A 24,692-nucleotide genomic window follows, 5' to 3' on the forward strand; every position below is an offset into this window, starting at 1 on the left:
ATCAGGCACAAATTTAGCTGCCTATAGTGCCTACTCCACGTGCATTTGTTTTCCTGGCATGGGGTCCTTTATCCACGTTCCAAAAGAATAACAGAGTGGAATAAATGCAACTATAGCTAGAGGAAAAACTTATCGGAGGCTAAATGAGAAGGAATAAAGGTTTTGCATGGGAGTTATTTAGTTAAGTTATTAACCCTGCTGACGAGTCTCGGCTAGATGTATGTTATGAAAAGTGATAAAGTGTTGGAAGACGGGGGCTTGCTACCATGGATGGATATTATTTATGCAGTCACATCGGCTACAGTAGCCCATATCAACGTTCGCGACAGTGGTGCGTGAAATTGTTCGTCTTATTAGCGCCAATGTTCAAAACACGATCGACCAACATATCACCAACACACACACGTGCACGCGCACACACTTCGAATAGTGTTAGCTTGGTTTCCCTTACTTGGCTTCATGCGCTGTCTTTAAGTGGCAGATAAAGTTTGACGTTGTTCCCTCTTTGTCGTTGATTTTAGCGTCGCATAACTTGCATTGAGCGTTCCTCCTTTTTCCATCTAGTTTGCACTAGTTTTGGAGCTGCAGCAGAACTGGCTACATCAGGCTCGGGGGCAGTCACCATTATTAGCTAGCTAGCTAGAAACAACCGCACTGTGTTGTGTGTGCCCACTGATCAGAGTGTTTGGCTGCTTGCATGCTTGTGCTCTCGCTTCACATGCCTGTCTCCAATCAATCAATCAATAAAAGTGTGAACCTATAGCGTGGCGTTCATGACTGCTCTGGTGAGTGGTGTAACGTTGACGCTCACGACCGCCCTGCCGGTCATATTAGAATGATATCCCATGGAAAAAAAACATAGCCTACATGAAAAAACAACATGCTACAAGTTGTCTGAGTCAGCTTGTCTCAAGTCGAGTCGAGTCTGAAGTCACTGTCTTCCAAATCAAGTCGAGTCTCAAGTTTTTAGCCTTAAGTCCAAGTCGAGTTGCAAGTCGTCAAATTTGCGACTCGAGTCCGACTCGACTTGAGACAAGCTGACTTGAGTCCAATTGTCTGCTGTACACAGATTTACAAAATCAAGTTTATGCAAAAATAGGTTAAAAGTACCAAAAATGGTCATCCTGCAGTAACATTGATTAAACAAAAACAATGTATAAACAAATGTTGAATACAAAATAGATAAGTGAGTGCAGTGACAAAATTGGATAGAAACGAGACAAGATTCAGGAGCAGCACAATAAAATTACTGACCCTCACATGTTATTTTATGTTATTATTATTATCTTTATGGACAGACTTGAGGTCCAGATATGAAAAGACACACACAATAAACAGACAAACATAAAATTACACATAAGATTACACATCGATAGATATGTGTCCTCAATAGTTAAAAACATACACATGTTGGTTCCAGTATTTCCAAAAGCTGGAGGAATATCTTGTCTCACTTTGGGTAGGGTCAGTCAAAGACATTATAATCCCATTCCTTGAGACAATCAGAAGACGCATAAATTTATACATAAAATTCCCAAGTAATGCCTGAAAAGTGGGAACATTACAATTCACAAACATCTTGCTAGCACTTTCCCACCTTGGGTATTTTAACAAGATTCTAAGAGCATCATATTATGCCACCTTAATTGTATTCATCTTTGCTTTACTATGGCTACACCACAGGTGTGCTGTGTAAAGTGGAGTGTCACCATATAGTGCTGGCTTACAGCAACTGCTCAGAGTTTGTACGAAGTATATTTTGCAGTATGACATCAAATTTAATCCCAAAAACAGTGTTATCATGATAGCTAGAACTAAGGAGGATCAGAAGCTAAAGTTTCCCTCCTTTTACCTGTCTGAACAAGAGCTAGTTATTGTAACCAAAGTAAAATACTTAGGGCATATCATCAGGAATGACCTTAGTGATGATGATGATATTCAGCGCCAGTGCTTAAAATTATATGCTCAGGCAAATGTGCTGGCACGCAAATTTCATATGTGCACTGATGAAATTAAAACAGCTCTTTTTACATAATGATTAAATCATCAGCGTACATTAAATGGTTAATAAGTTGATTCCCCACCATACTTCCAGTCTTACACTCTTTTAATTCTCTAGACAGACCATCCATATACAGGTTGAAAAGGACAGGTGACAATACTCCGCCTTGTCTGACCCCATTAGTAACAGGGAATGGTTTTGCCCCATCTAACTTGCATGGTTTGGTGTGAGTACCAATAATGCAAAATTCTTATTAAGTATGTGGGTATCCCTCGCTCTTGCAACTTAATAAACAGTTTGCCATGATTAATGCGGTCAAAGGCTTTGGACGCATCCAGAAAACACATAAACATCGTTGAATTGTGCCTTTTAGTTAGAGACAAGTTCTTTTAAAGCATAAATACACAAGTCAGTGCCATGCTTAGCTTTGAATCCAAACTGGTTGTCAGTAGTTATAGCATATTCTTGAAGCCTATCAAGCAAGATCTGTTCTAACACTTAAGATAGTACAGGTACATACTTGGACTAATCTGAAAGCAAACAGTGCATTGCAGTGGGTTATATAGGGATGCCATATGCGAAAAAAAATCTCCCTTGTTTTCCTCATTGTAAAAAGCACGATCTCTCTAAGCCACTGAGAAAAGGAAGGACTCTTGCAGAACAGTGTGGTACATCTGGCTATTAGAGATGTAAATGCAATTATTTGCAAGCATTTAGAGCTAGTGTTTTATAGAGATACCAAAAATTGCCATCAGTGGACATGGTTGCAAATTGAAGTCAAGTACTGTTGACCTCAATAGGTATGTGTTTTTTTTTTTCCATGTTCCTTGGCAAAGAAATGACAATAAAATGAGTCTGAGTAGCCTTTTCTAGTAGGCTACCGTGACTTCTTCTCGCATAAATTTCAGGGCATAAAGAAAACCAATCATATAGCTTAAATTGCACAGAGTGTGATGATGTCTTCTGCATTTGTCTTCAACATCTGGATAAATGAAGACCTAGATTTGGAAAGATGAGCCCTATGTAATCCCTTAAGTTCTATGAAGCCGAGTGCAAGCTGAGGTAGTGTACTTTAACTTATGTTTAAGTCTGTCCCCAGCTCCTGTTCATATGTAGTTTAAGCTTTAATGGTTCCACTATCTTTGTTTGACATGAGGGAGTTATACATTTTAGAAATCGATGCTCTTATCATCTTATTTGAAAATATCTGAAAAGATGAGATTGAGGTAGTAATAAAAACTGGATAACACCCCATCCACATATAAAACTTGAAATGTTTGAGTGTAACATATTGAAGCCAAGGTTGATGCAGATAAGAACTTTGTAAAAAGTATTGATTTACAGTTTTACAAAACTTGCAGAAGGGTGACAACAAGGTTGCACCAAAGGAGCAAAATAACAGTTTGATTAATGTATGACGTCTGGGCTGCAGGGGAATTTTCCTCCTTTCTAGAGTATGCACTGCTCTATGGAAACAGGAACTATTAGTGGAATATTTTGTTTTATTAGCTAAGTAAATAGTAATATGGTCTTTTCAGAATAATGGCAAAAAAATAATTTGTCTGCATGTAAAAGTAGTCACTGATGGTTTGAACTAATCCACGTTTTGAAGGGATTATCATGCAAAAGATAGAATGTGACCTCTCAGCCTCCACTTACCATTGAAGGAACATGGTTCAACTAGAACATAGTGTGAAAACATCCATATGCTACTTACCAGGACAACTTTTATTGATTACTCATCTGTGTAGCTCTTTCAACATATATACGATTGGATGACTGCATCAATCAATAACGGTCTCAATGTGCATTTGGAATATGATGATTGTGTGAAGATAGGTTCAGATTTCTTTTTAGAAGTCTATATGAATAATAATGACGAAGATCAGTCGGTACTTCTGGAGGCTTGTGTGTTTCAGTGCTGAAATGGTTTCTTGTTTGAAACTGATGGAGCTCAAACAGTGCTAACAGACAATGTTTTTAGTGTCACAAGTTTTGTTTCTAATTAACATAAATTCAAATATATATGTGACATGGCACTATGCATTTGCTGAGATAAGACTGAGCATCATAGAGCCTGTAACCAACCGTAGGAAGAGCTGCTCCCCGTTCTCATCCAAGCTTAGAAAAAAACTGTCTACATTGCCTTCATACAAACTTTCTTTTCTTCCTTTTCATTGCTATGGCCCCTCCTCTGAGTCTAAAAGTTTGAATACATTAAGAATGAAACTTTTTTTCTCTGTGTGTGTCCCAGGTGGAGACAATAGGAGAAAGGATAGTTTTATACATCCTTAATCGTGTCATCTATAGAGCCAAGGAGATGAGCACTGATGAGCTTCCCTTCCTCTGCCATGGGGAAAAAGATCATGCAAAAATCCTCTGGAATAAAGGAGAGGCTGTTGGCTTCTATTCAGTCAAACCCTCAGGTAATTGATGTGATTTTTATCTCTAATGAACTCAACTTTTCTCATGTTCTTTGGTCTCTCGTTTGCTCTCAGTTTGTATCTATTATGAAGAAGACTGATGACATTTTTTAGAGCAAAACCACTCAGCGCTATTTCTGCTTTCTGTTCAATTGTTTTGACCACTGTGTAAAGACTGTTGAACCCGAAAAGCTGGTTTAGTCCATATGTGATCAATTATTTGTTCTGCCCTTTTCCCCAACCCTTCTTAAAAATGTCCTCAGGAGCATGGTTGTTTTTTGTTTTCCAGGCAGCTCATGTAATCGTTTCTCAACCAGAAGCTATCAGCTCCCTGTGATGGATTCCATATTTGTCAGAAAATATCAGCGCGGTAAAGGCTTTGGTCTCCAGATGCTGGAGGACTTTGTGCTCAGTTTCAAAGAGGACAACCTGGGGTTGAGGTACCCCCTCACAAAAGCCATGTATAAAGGTATAGCTGGCAGTCAATCCGGCTGTCTCACAGTCAGCAGTGTCTATGCTGGTATTTCATAGAACTAGTACACTAGCAAAACAGTACATTAATACGTTTGATGCACTCCTCTTTCCTTATAGTGTGCAAGAAGTACCTGTTACAGTACCCAGGAGACACAGACCTGCTGTGGGAGGTAGAAAGCATAGGTGCACCCAACCAGAGGACCAATATCGCCAACAAGATCCAGGGCATGGATCTGAGTGGTAAGAAATAACTGTACTGTAGGGCTCTACCAAGAAATCACCCAGGATAGTATACTACCAAGGATTTGAAACCATAAAGAATATATTTTCAGTCATCTTGAAAATGTCAAATGTCCCATGTAATGACTTGACAACTGTATGTATGTAGTACGTATCTGCATGTCTTATTCTGTTTCTCAGCAGTATCCAAGAGTCTCTCATTCACAGAGGATTCCCTTGTGATGACAGAGGTGACTGAGGAGGATGTGGTGATGGAAGCAATAACCACACAAATAAAAGGATCTGAATCTATGAAATGCACAGTTGAAATTGTGGTACATTATTATTATTTCTTCCAATTTAAGATTTATTTGAAAAGAAATTCATTATAGAAGTAAAAGTAATCCCTGGTATTTGGATTTTATAGGAGGAAGTGACCATCCTGAGAGCGACCAAAGGTGAGCATTTTATCATGTTGAATCTACATTGTAACCTTTTTTAATGAAATAATGTACATCGTAACAGTTTTAACAGTTTCAGAGGCTGACTTGGCTGTTACAGCCCGGGCCAGGAGTGGTGGCTCCAAACGAAGGCATATGGGAGAAAAGATAATGGAGGACAAGTCAGAAAAAATGATCAGGTGTGTATGAATTAAACATGTCACTGCAATCCTGAAAACATTGTGAATAAACTTACATTAGGATTTTAAAAATGGCCATTTTAGATGCTTTAAAAGTGAGCTCTTTATTCAAGTGCAGGAGATAAAGTCTGCCTACTCATTCAGCGACTAATGAAATTTCCAGGAGACCAGACAACAGGGAACAGTAGAAAGCAGTAGATCATATATCAGAGCCACAGAAGTTGCTAATGAGTGAGATATCCCATGTGTTTCTCATCTCTGTTGTGAGTTTAAAATAAATCTTTATCTTCAGTCTGTCTTTTAAACTCAGCACAAACTGAACGATGTCTGCACTGCTTGAACAGAGACGGATGGTAAAACGTTTAAAGAAGCCACCAGCCTTGATTTCAGTTCACTTCATAGCATCACGCCTGACAAGGGGGATAAAACATTTGGCGTGTCGAACCTGTTGTTGTCATGTCTGTCTGTGTTATCATCACAGCCAGTCCACACCTGTGATTACTGCAGAGTTGTCACACCTTTGTGTTGTCACACCATCAAATCGTCACATTATGTAAAGCCTGAAATTAATAAGTGATGTCCAAAATATTTTAGAATCGAGGATATTGAAGCAGAAACCCCCAGAGGGGAGCATGTTTCAGCACAACAGAAGATGGGACCGCATGATGTCTCTGACCTGGTGCAGGCTGAGGTATGTGTATATGCAAATTTCATCTGGTTTGTCTACATGACCAATACAGGAACTGGTTTGTGATTCAGTTTTCTCTGTTCATTTTTAGGTAATGTTCAGCGTGGAACCTGAAGAAAATGGAGAAGATGTAGTTGATACTGAACCTAAAGAAGCAGCAGCTATGATGTCAGACGCACCAGCAACAGTCTTAGCCTCACAAGACCTAGAAGAAGCTGATGTTACACCGACTACTGTGGAGCCACAAGTAGAAGATGGTGCCACACATGATCCGAACAACACCTCCCGTGACTCAAAGATTACAGTTGAGAATGTGGCATCAGAAATAGAGGAAGCAGAGGAAGACACTGCAGTGCTTGTGTCTGAAGAAGTTTTAAAGGAACAGAAAGAAGCAGAGGGAACTCAAGTTGAGGTCACTAATGAACAGGCAGAAGAAAAAGTTACACAGTATGTAGTTGGTCTATCAACACATGCAACATCAGAGGATTGGGAAGTTGGAAAAATAGGAAGAACTGTTGTAAAGGCCATAAAAGTACAGAGTGAAACCCCCAGACGGAGATCTCAGCGGCACACCAAGCTAGAGGTGGAAACTACATCCCAGGATGTCGGAAGAGTTTTGAGGCAAAGAACTGTTACAAGCAATCCCACACCCAAACGTAGGTATACGCGACACAGCCGGAAAGTAAATGAAGAATTAGAGAATGAGGTCAGTGCATTTGCTGAGGAGAATGACAGTTCTGTGACTAAAGTTGTACAGGAATTGGCTTTAACTGAGGGAGATGAACCAGAGGGAATCACCTCAATAAAAGGGGATGGAGTCGCTGTGGAAGAATTAAGAGAAGAAGAGGGGACAGAGAAACAAGAGGAGCCTGGGGTGGAAGACACTGAAGTGAAGGAAAGCTGCAAAGAGTTTCAAGATAGAACAGAAGCTAGTGAAGAGAAAGCAGATGTAAAGGCAGTGGATGAACAGATGGGAGAACACCAAGGCGAGACTGTTGACAAAACAGAAGAAGAGATATCCACAGATGAATTAACTGTTAAAGCAGCAGAGGATGTTATACCTCCAAATGAGGTGAACGACGAGGACCCCAGTGAAGTCCAGGAAGAGGAAGACAGGAGGACAGAGACTCTATCGTTTGAAGCAGATAAGGAGGAAGAGGCAAATAACATGATACAGGAGCCTGACACTGTGTCTGCTGCTTCAGAAAGGTTAATACCTGGTGAAGTAGAAGAGGCTGCAGCACCAGTGGCTGAAGAGCCTGAGGAAAACAACACCAAGCTCCAGACAGCCACTGTTCTCTCACTGGACCTGAACACAACCTGCCATCAAAGTGTGAAGGAGACAGAAGAAACAGTTGATAAAGAACAAACACCTGAGCCAGAAATGCTGGTGGTGGAAGAGGAGGATGAAGGGAAAAAGGAAACCAGTGCAGAAAAGAATGTAAATGCAACTGTTGAAGAAGACAATTCTGATAAAGAAAAGGAAGCCGCTGCTAATCTGGATAGCGGAATTAGTGACAATGAGAAAGCACCATTTATTGAAACAAGAGTTCTGAGAAGTGGAAGAAAGTCAGCCCGGGCAAGCAACCGACAGCAGGAGGAAGACAACAAGGGTGAGGTTATGACTGAAGAGGAGGTGGATCACGCAGAACCAGTCACTGCTGAGGAAGAAGAAGGAGACAAAAAAGATCTGGACAAGGATGCTTTCACAATAACTGATCCAATGGAGGAGTCTCAGTCTGCAGAAACAGAGGCAGACATTCCAGCAGTCGAAGATGCTGAAAATAATCTTCCACCAGCTGAGGTAGATGAGGCTATGAGGTCAGAAGAGGAAGAAGAACCAGCAGTGACAACAACAACACTGAAACGGGGGAGAATATCAGCTTCTGCCACACCTAAAAGCAAATCCAGAAGAACCCGTAAACAAATACAGGAAGAAGAGCAGAAGGAACCGGAGGCATCTACAAATGTAGAGGAAACAGGAGCAGAAGAAGGAGAATCAGGGCTTGGGTCAGCTGAGGAGCCACAAATAGAAGAAGAGGAGCAGAAAGTTACAGAGGAGGATAAAACAGAGCAGGAGAAGGAGGAACTTGTTCCTTTGTCTGAAGAAGGAACGTTACTTACACCCAGTGAAGAGGAGGCAACACCTTCAACACAGGAGCAACACAGTCAGGAGACAGCCCCCCAGCTTTCTGATCTCCAGAGACTGACTGTGGTTTTGGTGGACGTTAACAAAAGCCGTCATGATGTCCAGGAAGAAACTGCAGCCGAGGAGGAGGCTCCTGTAGAAAAGACTGCTGCTGAGGCAGAAGTGGAGCAACAGGAAGAAGCAACAAAACAAGAAGAAACAATGGCAGATGAGCATGTTCCTGGTTCCCCTGATGGAATAGAAAACACGGAGGGGGAGAAGGTGGTAGAGGAAGAGGAGGGCTCTGGAGAGAAAGCAAACGATGCCGTCACAATAAAAGAGGCTGAGGAAGAGAGAGCGGAGGAGACAACTAAAGAAGAAGAGGATAAAAGTGTTGATGATAAGGAGGATGAGGAGGAGGAGGAGGAGGGGCCTGTCACAGAAACCAGAACACTGAGAAGAAGAAAGCCAGCAGCCAAAACCCCACCAAAACGCAAATCGACAAGAAATAGACAGAAAAGGGATGAAGAAGAAAAGGAGGAAACTTCAGAAGTTAAAGAAGATGAACCAACAGTTCAAGTCAGAGTCCTGAGGAGGGGAAGGAAGTCTGTCCCCATCACACCAAGAAGTACAACAAAAAGAACACGCAAGCAACTCCAGGAAGAAGAGGAGAAAGAAGAAGAAGAAGAAGAGGGAGAAGAGGAACCTTTAGCAGTTGAGGAGCGAGCGGCAGAGGAGGAAGAGGAGCAAGCTGAGAAACAGACTTTTGATCAGAACAAGGGAGTTGAAGAAAAGGATTCAACTGAACAAGTAGAAAATATAGAACCAGAAACTGGTGGAGAAGAAATGGGTACTGTGGCACAGGAAGCTGCCACACTGTCAGAGGAGGGACAAGCTGACAGCACTGAGGCAGTCGCACAGGAGGACGCGGAAGCTCCAGTTGGGCAAAGTGATGATGATGGAAAGACCTCAGATGAAGTTGAAGAGGAAGCAGTCACTACACAAGAAACAGTGGAGGAGGAACAGTCACCCGACATATCTACAGTAGGAGCAAAGGATGACGAGGCAAGAGGTGTTTCTGAGGAGGAGGAAGCCAACAAGGGTGAGGTTATTACTGAAGAGGAGGTGGATGATGCAGAACCAGTCACTGCTGGGGTTGAAGGAGGAGATGGAAAAGTTCTGGCCAGTGATGCTTTCACAATAACTGATCCAGAGGAGGAGTCTCAGTCTGCAGATACAGAGGCAGACATCCCAATGGTATCAGATGCTGGAGAGAATCTTCCAACAACTGGGGCAGATGAGGCTGTGAGCTTGGAAGAGGAAGAGGCACCAGTTGAAACCAAAGCCTTAACAAGTAAAGCAAAGACGGCTACACCAAGACGCAGAACAAGAAAAAGCAGAAAGCAAGTGGATGAACAAGAAACAGAAAACAGTGACGAAGAAGAACCAGCAGTGACAACGAGAACACTACGACGGGGGAGAATTTCAACTTCTGCCACTCCGAAAGGCAAATCCAGAAGATCCCGTAAACAAATTCAGGAAGAAAAGCAGAAGGAACCAGAGGAATCTACAAGTGTAGAGGAAGAAGAGGCAGTCAAGGAAACAGCTGTAGAAGAGAATGGGGAAAAAATTGAGGAAGAAGTAGGAGCTGATTCTGAAAGGGTAGAGAGTTTAGAGCCAGAAATAGGTGTGAAGGGCGGAGAAGATGCGGAAGAGGGAGGACAAGATGAAGTGGAGCAATCGGAAGCCATAACTGAGACAGTTGCAGAAAGGGAGGTAGAGGCCTCAGATGAAGAATGTGATAAACTACCACAAGTCCATGTAACTAGATCTTTGAAAAGCGGTGGAAAGACACAAAAAGCTCCTCCAAGAATCAGTCCCAGAATAGGTAGAAAGCAACAAGATAAAGAGGAAGAGGAGGAGGAGGAGGCAGCAGGGGCATCTGAGGAAAACAGTGCTGATGGAGATGAACCTCAAGCAGAACCAACAATTCTGAGAAGTGGAAGCAAGTCTATTGGTGGAAATAGCAAACAACTCCAAGAAGACGTAGGAAGACCAGAGGAATTGACTGAAGAGGCAGAGGTGGAGGAGGAAGAAGAGGGGTTGGGATCAGCGGAAGAGTCACCAACACAAGGAGATATTGAACAGAAAGCCCCAGAGGGTGAAAGAGAGGTGAAGGATGAGTCTATTCCTGTGTCTGAAGAAGGGACGGTGACCAAAGAGCAGGAGGACACAGCTGCAGTTACAGCTGCTGCAGATCATTTAGTACAAGAAGGAGACACTGATACACCGTTACCCAAACCTGACACACACTCAACCATACTTACACCCAGTGAAGAGGAGGCAACACCTTCAACACAGGAGCAACACAGTCAGGAGACAGCCCCCCAGCTTTCTGATCTCCAGAGACTGACTGTGGTTTTGGTGGACGTTAACAAAAGCCGTCATGATGTCCAGGAAGAAACTGCAGCCGAGGAGGAGGCTCCTGTAGAAAAGACTGCTGCAGAGGCAGAAGTGGAGCAACAGGAAGAAGCAACAAAACAAGAAGAAACAATGGCAGATGAGCATGTTCCTGGTTCCCCTGATGGAATAGAAAACACGGAGGGGGAGAAGGTGGTAGAGGAAGAGGAGGGCTCTGGAGAGAAAGCAAATGATGCCGTCACAATAAAAGAGGCTGAGGAAGAGAGAGCTGAGGAGACAACTAAAGAAGAAGAGGATAAAAGTGTTGATGATAAGGAGGATGAGGAGGAGGAGGAGGAGGGGCCTGTCACAGAAACCAGAACACTGAGAAGAAGAAAGCCAGCAGCCAAAACCCCACCAAAACGCAAATCGACAAGAACTAGACAGAAAAGGGATGAAGAAGAAAAGGAGGAAACTTCAGAAGTTAAAGAAGATGAACCAACAGTTCAAGTCAGAGTCCTGAGGAGGGGAAGGAAGTCTGTCCCCATCACACCAAGAAGTACAACAAAAAGAACACGCAAGCAACTCCAGGAAGAAGAGGAGAAAGAAGAAGAAGAAGAAGAGGGAGAAGAGGAACCTTTAGCAGTTGAGGAGCGAGCGGCAGAGGAGGAAGAGGAGCAAGCTGAGAAACAGACTTTTGATCAGAACAAGGGAGTTGAAGAAAAGGATTCAACTGAACAAGTAGAAAATATAGAACCAGAAACTGGTGGAGAAGAAATGGGTACTGTGGCACAGGAAGCTGCCACACTGTCAGAGGAGGGACAAGCTGACAGCACTGAGGCAGTCGCACATGAGGACGCGGAAGCTCCAGTTGGGCAAAGTGATGATGATGGAAAGACCTCAGATGAAGTTGAAGAGGAAGCAGTCACTACACAAGAAACAGTGGAGGAGGAACATTATAAGGCAGGAAGGAAATACACAGAAAGAGATGAGGAAGAGGCAACCGGAGAGAAAAGCTCAGAAGAAGATGAATTGGCAGTAGAAACAAGAGTTCTGAGGAAGGGAAGAACGTCTGCTCCTGCTCAGCCTAGACGTAAATCAAAAAGAGCCCGCACACAATGTCAGCCAGAGGATGAGGGAAAAGAAGAAACTACTCCAGCTAAAAAGGTGCAAGTAGAGGAAACCACAGCAGTGCAGGAAGAAGCTAAAAAAATAGAGGAAAACAAAGATGAGCTCACTGAACAAATTAATCAGGAGGAAGCTGCAGCTCAGAAAGAACAAAATACAGAGCCAGAAGATAATCATGTCGAGAAAAACCTCGAAGAAGATGAGCAAGCAGTAGAAACAAGAGTTCTGAGGAAAGGAAGAAGGTCTGCTCCTGTTATACCAAGACGTAAATCCAAACGTGCCCGCACACAGCATCAGCCAGAGGATGAGGAAGAGGAAGAGCCTACTCCTGCTGAAGAGACTTTTGGAGAGGAAGAGGAGGCAGGGCCAGAATCACCTGAGGAGACAGGGGAGAACGCTGCGGAAATGGAGGTGAAGGAAGATGAAGATGTGGAAGAGGAAGAAGTTGAGAATCTGGCAGGAGTGGAATCTGCTGAGGATGCAGAGCAACTGAATGATGACTCAACAGAGGAAACTGCAGTGCTCGAAAAGGAGGACAGCAGCATGGAAGCTGTGGATGAGACTGGTAGTGACATGGTCAGAGCAGAAGAGGCAAACTCCGCTGTGGAAGAGGACATCACACTGACACAAGGATCTCTCACTGCTGTTGCTGAAGGAGAGCCACTAGATGAAGATGAACCTAAGATAACCGAGGAAGAAGCTCCAGCTGTAACAACAGGAACTTTAAACAGTACGCCTTCACAAGCACAAGAGGAAACACAAGAAGTACTTCCATTGACTGATGATTTACCTGAAATCGGAGAGCTACATGCAAAAGAACAAACCAAGGCTGAATTGCCACTTGCTGGACAAAACGCAGAGCCTCCAGCTGAAAGTGACACAGAGGAGCAGGCAAAAGAAGAAATGGATTCATCAGAAGAAGAGTCATCAGAAGATATTACTGTCAACTCCTCAGAAGACAGAAGTCTCAGAGGGAGGGTGAAATCTGTGGCAGCAGAAGAAAAACTGAAAAAACCTCCAAAACGAAGGTCCAACCGGAAAAGGTCAAGAGTGAATTACCAGGAAACTGAGGAGGAAGATGAGGAAAGTGGGACTGAGGCAGCCACCAATAAAGAGGAAGAGGATGAAGTGGAATCAGATGGGGACCAAGACAACAAGAAAGCTGAATCTTCTGCTGATGAACCAGAGCTAGAGGAAAACAGCAGAGAAGACGATTTAGAGAATAACATGGGAGCTGTTGAGGGTACTAGTGAAAAGGGGGATGCCATAAATTTAGCTTTAGATACAGACGACGAGGGAGAGATGGCAGGTTCAAGCCAGGAGAATGAGGAAGATGAGCAGAATATATTGGAGGAAGAGGATGAGCCTGTAGTGATTGGAAAAAGAGTTTTAAGAGGGAGGTCAATTCCTTCAGTAATAATCACACCCCACTCTAAATCTAGACGCCGCAGTGCTAAAGATCAAAAGTCAGAGGAGTCTGATGAAGACGGTCTTCAGTCAGCTCAGAAGAGAAGTCACCGCAAGAGAAAAAGCACTGAGGTAACACCAGCGCGCAAGTCTAAGCGTCTCAGCAGAGTTTAGGATCTTCCTAATACGATTGACATTGACACAGAATGGATAAAGTAGTATACAGTCACAAAAGTAGAAAAAAGCAAGACCAAAAATCCCAACCTTTCCATGCTAATGTTTTATGCCAATCAGGCCCTTTGAAGCGTGCAGGCTCACAGTGTAGAATGAAAAACTACCGCACATTTTTCATCTTGATAAGAAGTGAGATTAGCATTTTTGCTCACCAAGAGCAGGGTTGCAACTTTTTAAAGAAGAAATCACACATTCTCTTTCTAGAACTTTTTATAATGAAACATTAAAACTTACACTCTCTTTATTCTGCAAACTCATGAGTTCTGCTGCTCCACCTTACTTGGACGAACATGATCAGTAGCTCATAATGGTAAACTGTGGCTGATGCAAACTTTAGATACTATAGACATGAACTGAGTTCACCTGCCTATCACTGATTCTCCTCTACTTAACAACCAATCACACCTGGGCTCACCTAGCCTTAGCAACCCACATGAAGGCCGGTTGGGTCAACAACCCACAAGTGGTCCCAACGACTCTGAAACTCAGAGCTCACACGTGTCCTTAACGACTCTGTAAGGACACTCCCACACAGAGTTTAAAAGCCTGCAACTCCCCTCCAGTTAGTTAGAACTGAAGAAGCCTCTCGGATGAGAGGGGAAACATCTTCAGGAAACTGAAACAAGTCTGGTTGCCTATGATACAGCACTTAAAGACTGTCACAAGTACCAATATCATTATCTGGTAAGAACTGATAGAACTGATAGAACTTGCACAGTCAAGGCTGTGTTACAGGCTGGCTTCACTGGATGCTTGTGTAGTCTGTTGCTGCTACAGAGCAGCTCCTGCCTGCCCTGTCTGTTAACATTTGAACGATTTTGCCTTTGATAATTATCAGTAAGTATGATGACGTGATGTTCCTTATCCCTGTTGAAAGAGCAAGAATATGCACTGGGGAAAGAGATGGCGAGAACATAAGGAAAGTCCACAAGAAGTCGAAAATGGGCGAATCTCCAGATCTCTAGATAAAGCGCCGTTGCATGACGCCACTGTTGCCGCTTTAACCTGTTAACATGGATGCCAAAATGAAAAGCAAGACATGCCATTCACATGCACTGCTCACGCATCCAGTGTGGCCAGCCCCCTATGACCCTGAAAAACACAAGTTGCTATAGATAATGAACAGTGTTATCCTGTGAACCAGACATGACCAGAGGCTGCAGGCACAGAGGCAAAAATCATCCAGTAAAATTGTAAACCTGGCTAAACATTTACTGTAATGCTTAGTATGCGTATTTCTTACACCAACCAAAAATGTGCAAGCACACATTCCTTCTTAACTTGTCGAGATGGAAGATGAAGTGATTGTTTTATATCTGATAATCCTAACCTGCCCGAACTTTATTTAGAACTGTACTTAAATATTCATTATCATAATTGAAAGACTGATGATGATGTAAGGGTACAGAAATTTAAAATAGTTAAAATATAAAAGTACTTTCAACATGTTGAGTTCATTGACGTCTGCACACAAACACACATGAAAGGGACTTTTGACTTTTTTCCTAAAAGCCATAATTTGCGTTTCAATAAGAATTCATACAAGTGATAAATTAATATTTTTATATTGTAAATATTTTCGTATATTTCATAGAAATGTGAATGTGTAGTTTGCATTGTGTAGTGTAGTGGCTGAAGGTAAGGTTTTCAGTCCCTTTTTGTTTGAGATTCTGGCATCAAATCTTTCAGTGATTTTACTCCAAAACATGCAACAAGATCCAATTACTAATATGGTGACATAAAATTAATTGGTCTCATTTAATTTTTTGAAATCTTCTGAACTGACTGTTACTGTACAAAAGAACTTGTAATTTTGGCTCATTTTTATAAAAGAATTTATGTATTTTTATTGAAAAAAATAAATCAAATAAAACTACCAAAACACATTTTGCTTTGCACCTATCAACTGAGAACTCAGGTCTTAATATTAAAATGTTATTTTTTGATATACATTTTGCATATAGAGATCCAACATGGAGACCTGCGGGTGTTAATGTACATCTAAAATGTAATCCACTCACGTCTGTTAAACTTTTCGCTCACTTGATGAACTTAATCATTATACCTTGTAGAGAGGATAGTTTTCTTATGCCATCATGTAACCAACATCCTCAATCATGTATTGTTGTTTTTAATGTTGTGATATTATTTAGTCAACATTATACACTGTGTCAACAATGTCAGTGTGACTTTAAAATGGTCTTTCACAAATGTATGTGTGCTTAATAGCAGTGGTCATTTAAATACATTAACTACATGTAGCTTTCTTTTAATAATGTTTTGTGTGGACTGACCCCTCTCTCTAAGCTAAAATGTATTTTTTTGTGGGAAATAAAGATTTTTGAACCTTGTTTTTGAGCTGTTGTTTGATTGCTTCTCTGGGGCCAGGATGAGGAGTGTGAACTTCAGCATTGTATTCATTTCACTTGAATACAGAAATCAAATGAACACTTAGAAGAGTAACCCATTTAATATATGAATGGAAGTGGTTATGACCATTACTGTGGCTGTAGCACATCAGTCACTAAGATCAAGAATCATCACAATCAAGGGACTCTACCTACTGCAATAGACATTAAGCAGTCTTACAAATCTTGGTTCTTTATGGTCCTTCGGAACACAGAAAAACAAAACTTGGTCTGCAAGCTTTCTACTCATCAATCACTGGAACACCTCTCAATATTCCTTGAATTTGGAATATGTGCTTAAATGAATACTTTTTTTTCACTGTAAATAGCCTGAATTTGAATATAATTTAATGTTGTTGTAAGAAGTTGAAAAGGGAAGAAGACATGCCCAGTTTTTTGTTTGTAAAAATTATGGCCGCAGATAGTAATTAAGCCAAGCAGCAGGTGGCAGCAGTGTAGTACTTTCACACTGCACCAGTTTCCATTTGTTGTGATCAGGGTAAATGAACTTGAATGAATGCAAATAAAAATGAATGCACTAATATAGAGACATTAGGTGGGTGCAGCATTAAAATTATGTCTATTTACCAGACATGCAACTCAAGTCAATTAGTGACTTTTAAGCAAGTCCCAAGTAATTTTTCTGGGGCAGGTCAAGGTCAAGTTTGAGAAAAGGTATTTGTGTGTCATGAATGAAATAATGATGTTATTGACCAAATTATTTTAGGAATTTCCAATAGGATATTTTCTACTTGATCTTGGTTTTCCATTTCCAACTTCTGAAGTCCAACTTGTCACATACATTTTATTTAACAGCACCTTTTTGCTTGGAAATGTATTTAAATATTTCAGTCACACAAGTAATGCCAATTGCCTACAGCTAATAATGGAATGAGGTTCAGTGCTCGAATAATATTGAACGTTGTTAGATTTATGTCATAATTTCACATATAGCTTTATATAAAAGTAGGTTGATATGGCAGTGTATGCATGTCTGAATATGAATATGCATTATACAGTGTGTTCACATGCAGGATTTAAAGTGTAAAATATCTCATGTCAAAGGTACCGTGAATGTTTAGTGTTACACTAACTGATGACAACAGTTCAACACAGTTATAATTTCAGTAGTAGTAGGAGGTGTTTTGCTACTGTAATCATTCAGCTAAATTTAGCATTAGCTTAGGCTGCAAATGGCTATGGCCAGAAAGGTCGATGAGAGACTTTGTCATTTTCAGTAATTGTTTACAGCCCCGTGGTGATGAAAATACTACACAAGAAGTGACAAGTCAATCAGCACTACAAGAACACGTGGACCAGTAGAATCTATGGTAGATTCCCAACACGACAAACAACATCATTGTATAGTTTAGGAGCTCTCTCCAGGGTTACCTCTTTGTAGTAGAGAAGCCACACACCTTCTTCATGTGGCACGCCCTGCAGAGCTTGCATAACCTGTCTGGAATGTGGTATACAATGACAAGACTCATTTCAGACACATTGTAAGGGAAGACACATCGTGTGAACCATTTCCTCTGTTTTACGGAATAGTTCAAGGAGAAAGTCAAGGTAAGAACTACCTGAAAATACAGTATGGTTATGATTGATTTTGATTTTCAGCATAATTAAGAAACAAGACTACCGGTTATCATGTCTTTTAGTGTAATGATCTTTAGGAGCCTGCTATCTAAGATGTTGCATATCCTCGATTTAACAGGTATTACCTGTAGCAGTGCTGTCTAATTAGTCCTACATCAGCTAGATTATAATCGAATTCAAACCTTCTCCCTAAATCCGTATACTATGAACATGAGAAACACTTTCCATCATGTAGATGTAAAGTAGACTGATATCTGACATAAAACAGTGTATGTAAACATATGGAGGTTTGTTTGGTTCATCTTGTACTATTTGAGTTCACTGTGCAGGATTGTATTGTTTACCAGTCAAACCCCGCTGGACACAGCACAGGTATCATCTTTAAAAACACGAACAAGTGATGTTCACATCAATAGAGAAAATCCAATGTTCCCAGAGTTACCATAGAAGTCCAGTTCAATTTGGAACAAAATAAAATTTGCATGTCAAGATTTTAGAGCCTAAAGGTGGAAATCTTGAGGGGAAAACAAAAACTTGCTCTTCAACATGAGTTGACATGAGCTTGTTCCGGATTTCCATAAAGGTGCTTCCACTTCAGGTTCGGCACACCCAGGAGCACCTGAGCACACCTCACAGTGCAGGTTGAGCGGAACGTCAACCTGGACCGCAGTGGCAGGAAGAGACTAGTGTATCTGCTGTTGAGGGGTGGAGGCAGCGTGTTTAGGGTTTGGTTATTGGGCTGGTTCTTTCTTTAGCCACAGGGGCTTTTTTTTTACTACCAAAATATATTATTTTGAACACAGTATTCACAACTTAGCGACTTTCTCATGTGACTGGTCAGATCAGGGGGAAATATATACAAATCTACCGTTGTAATTTATGTCCATGCATGTTATAATCTCAATCAGCTTCTCTCCTTTCAAACCATGAACAGACAGACAGGAGTGGGAGGGAGTTACTTTGGATACCGGGACACTCTTGTGTGTCTGTTCCTCTGAAACTTTCTCATGATAACCAATAACAGATTGTTCGACATATATGGCAAAATCATAAATGTAAGCGTATAATAATAATAATAATAATAAAATCATTTAACATTCTATGTTATCATAAAGGGTTGCCAACACACATTTCACTGTCAAAACAAAGAAGAGGAAGCCTCCAAGCCACTCATTCATGAAATGATAATAATAATAACAATATTATTAAAGATAATATATACCTACATGTTTAAAAGCTTTCTCTTCACACAGGACTTCTGTGAACATCAAGCTCTTTCCCAGAAACCAAAGTTCACAGAAGCATGCACACAATCCAAAATCAGCAAAAACCAAAGGCCCATGTTAGAAGAATCTTTATTTGTCAGACATGTGAACACACCTGAAATTTGTCCTCTGCATTTAACCCATCTCTAGCTGCACATTCTAAGTATACACATACATACACAAGCTAGGAGCAGTGGGCTGCTATGTCAGCGCCCGGGGAGCACACATGGGGGGTTCGGTGCCTTGCTCAAGGGCACCTCGGCAGTAACCTAGGAAGTGGACTGGTGCCTCTTCAGCTACCAGTCCAGTTTCATATTGTGGAATGTAGCTGGACTTGAACCGGCCACCCTCCAGTCCCCAAGCCAAGTCTCTACTGACTGAGCTACTGTTAAGTTTTGCCTCACTTATTTCACATTTGTGACAAATTTAAATGTTCATAAAAACTGCCATGCTGTTTTAATGTACAACGAGTTTGTGTCCAACTTGCCCTCAGCCGGCTACTGTGCCTACAATGCAATTAAGTCACTGTGAGGTAATTTAGCAAATTACATGCAGCTTCCTCTGGAGCCTCAAAAAAGGCCCCTTTTACTATGCTCCTTTTTATACCACTTATTCACATATGCAGCAGGACTCTGCAAGACCTCCAAACACACTAACTTATAAAGTTAGACTGTTAAAATAAATGGTAGACCATTGTTGCACTTGGTGGATCCTAGAATGGGACACTGTAGATCAACATCTGAGTTAAGTAGTTCTGCAGCATGTGTTTTAAAATTTAAAACATTTTCCCTCTTGGCTCATGGTCTGGTTTTGAAAGCCTGTGTGTGCACTCTACTACAGCTGACTGTCATACTTTAATTTGTTAAACTTATCCCTGCCCGGCGTCATAGATGGCACCGAGAACAGCTGCTCGACCCTCCGGAGCTACAAGACGAAGACGCTGGTGGCATTTGAGACAGCGATGTAGAATGTTAGGAGTGTTTGAGATCAACCCAGAGCACGAGTTCCACCATCTGACAGCCATGATAAAAGAAGGCATGAACACCTCCATTCAGACCAGTATGGACATACCAGTCCAGGTGAGGAATCTTCTGATTTTAGGCCACCTGTTTGATAGTACATGTGAAACACTGAAGACATGAATTCACTCATGAACATATTTTTACACAGGAAACCCTCACAGCTGAACACTTCAAAGCAGAGGAGACTCAAAGCCATGAGGCAAGTGATAACTTCCACCTAAACCCCTTTCTGTTGTATTAACAGTAACTTTGTCTTGTTATCTTCTTCTGTTTCTTTAATATGTCCTGTCCTGTATTACTATTTTTTTGTTCCTGAGTTCCTGTAATGCAATTTAAGCAAACACTGCAAAACTGAATGTATGTCATTTTGCCTCCCAGGGGTTTGAGATGCAGACGTTTGCACCTCAAGTTTTTGCTAAACTGAGGCATTCACTGGACATCACAGAGGAGGAATATATGAACTCCCTCTGCTCAGGAGGCCACTACCTCCAGTTTGTTAGCAACTCCAAGAGCAAGGCAGATTTCTTCATCACGTGAGCATGATCCCTTTTTACACACAGGGGCCTTCCTTTACTAACCCTTTCCTTTATCTCATCCTAACTCATTTCAAACTAGACTAACATCCAATATGCCCTCACACTCACACAAACATACTCACATACAGTTTAAATATTTAATGGAGGATACAAAGTATGCCTTGTAATTACATCTGAATTTGATGATACTGCCCCTAATGATTTACATCCAATTCCAACATTCAGTGCCAATGTTTTGTTTTTGATTTAACACAATCATGATCTTTCTGTAATCTTAACCATACTTTGGGTGCCATCAGAGTGTAGAGGAAAAGTATTTTGAAATTTTTTGGCATTGAACTTGAAAACCTTTTTAATCTGTAAGGCACTTTGAGCCACTTTTCTGTATGAAAAGCGCCATACAAATAAAGATGGATTTGATTTGATTTGATAAACACTCAACAATTGTAGGTTCTGCAGAATTGTCCAAGCATAACGTTCTCGTCTTTTGATCAGGTTGTTCTTGTATTTAGGAATGACAAGAGGTTCTTCTTAAAGACCCAGAACAGGCGTGAAGTCAGGTTTCTCCTGTCCAATCTGCAGGCATACATGGACCACTTGGAGAAATACCCTCATTCACTGATGGTGAGGTTTCTAGGTAAGAGTAACAGCAACAACAAACACAATTTTGAAAGTATCCATACAAAAAACTTTTTGTGGTGTACCTCGCCACTCAGCCCGTCACAGCTGGGACCAGTTGTAGCCCCCTGTAACCCTCTAAAAGGTAAGCAGTTATGGATAATGAATGATTTAATGAATGAGTCTGAACATTAAATATCGTGTCAGTTACGTATCGGTCTGCCACCTCAGCACCACAGACAGCACCATGGATTTATCAATACACAGCACAGCTGGACTACAGATATTTCAGTGCTGTGGTCGAGGCAATTGATTCTAACATACACAAACTTCAGTCAGAAAAAAGATAAATGAGTTAGATAGACTAGACCAACATGTTCAACTAAAAGGAACCTCTCTCCCTCTCTATCTCTTACTTTTACCCGGGACCGGACGAGGGGGTTAAAGGCTAGTAAGGGGGATGCATTTGGTCATTTTGCTATAAAGTGGGGAGGCACCTGGCATGACCCTGAAACCATTTGACATCAAGAAACATCTACCATTACAGTAGAGTCCTATATTTCTCAACCTAATCTGTGTCTGGGTCAACTTGCCAGCTTGAAAGCATCAACTTTGTTGTGTTGATTTGCTACAAAAAAAATACTAGAGTTGCTCTCCAGTTGGGTACAATCATAAGCTATGTTTGTGTTCAGACAATAAACTGCCAATGTTACCAGGTTAACTGTTGCATGGTGCCTGAGACCCAGTTTGAGTCAGTTCCTCAGCCAATTAGACTCTAGCTACTCCTCGAGCAAGTGCTTTGTCCAACATAAGAATGATGTAATACAACATGTTTCTGTTGACATATTGCCTTTTGTGTTTCTATAAAGAATGACTTCACTATGTTGAAGCAGAGGTTAAATAGCATCTATAGATAATGGCAATAAAAGACATCAAAAGACAATGTTATATCACATATGATTTAATAATATACATCCTTCTATCCACTTTCCAGGTGTCCACAGGATTGTTATTCCAAATGAAATGAAGGTATTTTAACGACATGATAAGCAGTAAGTCATTATATCATCATATCCTATCAGTATCAATTCAACAGTGCAGTTTTGTCTGTCTGCTGTCTAGAAGTACTTCATTGTGATGCAGAGTGTGTTCTACCCTGATGAGAGGATCAATATAAGGTACAATAGTCTTGTTGTGTGGATGTTAGAAATATTTTATGGGTGTATGATAGCTGATAAATGTTTTTATTGCATAGATTCGACATTAAAGGCTGCGAGCTGGGAAGATGGACTAACCCTGACACAGGTGGGAAACAAATAATTAAAGTGCTGAAGGACAATAACTTTGAAGGGCAGCACATTGGTTTAGGTAAGTCTTCACTACACTACACTACACTGCTGTACTTGTATTGCTGTTGAGAAATAGTGAAAAATTGAGCCACATGCAGCTGGCAATTGTAAAGACATACTAAATGCAGACACGTGTGTTGTTGCTGCAGGTCGGCAGAAATCCTGGTTTGCCAATCAAGTGAAAGTGGACGCTGGCTTTCTACGACAGCTGAATGTGCTGGACTACAGTCTCCTGTTGGCCCATCAACCTCTGCACCAAGATGAGATTGATGGGAAACATTCTATGGCAAACCTCGTCATGCGCACCACAAAGTAGGTTTCACATCTTTTGTGTATCCATTTAACGAGAAAGAAGCTTGTCACGTAATCACATACTGTCTTTGTCAAACTTTGGCATCACCGGTTGCATGCTCATTTCTGCCTGCCCTGTCAACAGCCATTCTCACCCAATCAGCCAATTCCAGTTCAGTTCAGTCGTTCTGTTATCCCAAATGGGAAACTTCATTGGCAGTCAGGGGCACAAGATAAAAAACACCCAAATACAAAAAACGAAAGTACAAAAACGGACAGTACAAAAATGTTTCCTGTAAATTTAATATACACACAATAAGACAACAAAACATTCTCTAAAATACTATGTAACATTTGCAGATTAAGCAGGGTTATTGCACAGGGAACATGCTGGGCTGCATCATGCATTATCTTTCCTTTACTGCAGTTGTTTTGCTTTTTAATATGTACTTCTAATATTTCACTGTCCATGTTATATGTTTGCTCTGTAACAGCAAACATGGTAGTCTTTCTTTTACAGTTTGATGGGATCGGTGTTTGATGTCTGATCTCTGTTTTTCAAAGCTGCCAACCACTACTGACTGACTGCTCTTTTCTGTCTTTCCCTTAGGTCTTTGGACTTTGATGACAGCCCAACAGAGCCAGACTCACCCTCCGTTCCATTATTGGAAGAGACCACGGCTGAAGTTGCACCAGATACTACGGATTGTGGGTCAGGAGAGCCACAGGCAGCAGCTGAGAGCTTTGGTGAAGGGATCCCCCTCCAGGAGATCAACAGTCTTGCAATAGAAACTGAGACTGACTCAGAGCTGCAGAAGTTCCATGAACACCATCGTAGGCTACTGCCCAACTGCAAAAATGCTATTCACGTCATAGACGGGCCAGAACGTCGCTACTTTGTAGGCATTATAGACATTTTTACTGTCTACGGTTGGAAGAAAAGATTGGAAAACCTGTGGAAAAGTCTCCGCTACCCAGGCCGGGCCTTTTCCACAGTCAACCCTGCCAAATATTCAAACAGGTTCTGTCAGTGGATACAGGACCGCACTCAGTGACACAATGCAGGACACAGTCATCACTGATATGCTATATAGCACTTGCTGTTTAACACTGTGTCCACCAGATGGGGCACTATTGCAGCTCCCAGAAAACGTTTGAGTGTTTGATAACCCCACATCTATCAACACTCAACATGGCATTTAAATGTAACTATGCCTCTGACTTATTACATAGATATGTTTTTTCTTTCTTGTTTCTTCTATCCCTCTGCTAATGTATTGTGCACTATTCAATCTTCATGTGTCTGCTTAACTCTTATGTTGTGTTCTTGTTTTATATCTGAAAAATGTAGTTAATTTGATCTGACTGACCTAAGAGTCAATGACTTTGTCCACAAAGAGGATTTCAACGCACACAATAAATCGTATTAATTTGCATCCAATTTTGTGTTTTATTCAACTTTTGTACACTCTGTGTTCCCAGTCAAAAATGACCAGTCAGTAGAAATGGATGGGGGAGACGACAATTAGTCTAAAATGTACATACTCATTTGTCAGATGGACACACATGCATGCATAATCTGAAAGCAAATGGTCATTTTCAGTAATTGTTTACAGCCCTGTGGTTAATAAAATACTATACAAGTCAATCAGTACCACAGGAACATATGGACCAGTAGAATCTCAGGTACCTTCCCACACGACAAACAACATCATTGTATAGTTTAGGAGCTCTCTCCAGGGTTTCCTCTTTGTAGTAGAGAAGTCACACACCTTCCTCATGTGGCACAGCCTGCAGAGCTTGCATAACCTGTCTGGAATGTGGTATACAGTGACAAGACTCATTTCAGACACACTGTAAG

At 41.3% G+C, this 24,692-nt stretch overlaps 2 protein-coding genes across 7 annotated transcripts in view; both read left to right on the top strand.

Annotated features, from left to right (window-relative positions):
• LOC115580185 (trichohyalin-like) overlaps positions 1-16,094 on the top strand; it is a 29,451-nt gene extending 13,357 nt beyond the window's left edge. Inside the window, exons 4-12 of one of the 4 annotated variants that reach the window (XM_030414205.1) lie at positions 4,257-4,428; positions 4,715-4,894; positions 5,017-5,139; positions 5,320-5,453; positions 5,546-5,576; positions 5,653-5,758; positions 6,353-6,449; positions 6,538-8,799; positions 8,866-16,094. In XM_030414205.1, the coding sequence (XP_030270065.1) occupies positions 4,257-4,428; positions 4,715-4,894; positions 5,017-5,139; positions 5,320-5,453; positions 5,546-5,576; positions 5,653-5,758; positions 6,353-6,449; positions 6,538-8,799; positions 8,866-13,683 (7,923 nt within the window). In that variant the 3' untranslated portion in view covers positions 13,684-16,094. Of the gene's footprint in view, positions 1-4,256; positions 4,429-4,714; positions 4,895-5,016; positions 5,140-5,319; positions 5,454-5,545; positions 5,577-5,652; positions 5,759-6,352; positions 6,450-6,537 lie in introns of all 4 variants that reach the window. The other 3 variants (XM_030414202.1, XM_030414204.1, XM_030414203.1) reach the window with 3 other exon arrangements.
• A 1,560-nt stretch (positions 16,095-17,654) lies between these two features.
• Positions 17,655-24,267, top strand: LOC115579900 (phosphatidylinositol 4-phosphate 5-kinase-like protein 1). Of its 3 annotated transcripts, none has more exons than XM_030413610.1 (10): positions 17,655-17,720; positions 19,906-20,094; positions 20,186-20,236; positions 20,416-20,570; positions 21,086-21,210; positions 22,186-22,220; positions 22,314-22,369; positions 22,447-22,559; positions 22,690-22,852; positions 23,442-24,267. In XM_030413610.1, the coding sequence occupies exons 2-10, from the start codon at positions 19,906-19,908 to the stop codon at positions 23,884-23,886; spliced, it is 1,332 nt and encodes a 443-aa protein (XP_030269470.1). In that variant the 5' UTR covers positions 17,655-17,720; the 3' UTR covers positions 23,887-24,267. The 3 variants fall into 3 exon arrangements, with proteins under 3 accessions (XP_030269470.1, XP_030269471.1, XP_030269472.1); XM_030413611.1 differs by having other exon boundaries at positions 23,463-24,267; XM_030413612.1 differs by lacking the exons at positions 17,655-17,720; positions 19,906-20,094; positions 20,186-20,236 and having other exon boundaries at positions 20,519-20,570; positions 21,156-21,210.
• Positions 24,268-24,692: the final 425 nt, after the last annotated feature.

The sequence above is a fragment of the Sparus aurata genome, chromosome 4, assembly GCF_900880675.1.
Source record: "Sparus aurata chromosome 4, fSpaAur1.1, whole genome shotgun sequence".
NCBI classification, from domain to species: domain Eukaryota; kingdom Metazoa; phylum Chordata; class Actinopteri; order Spariformes; family Sparidae; genus Sparus; species Sparus aurata.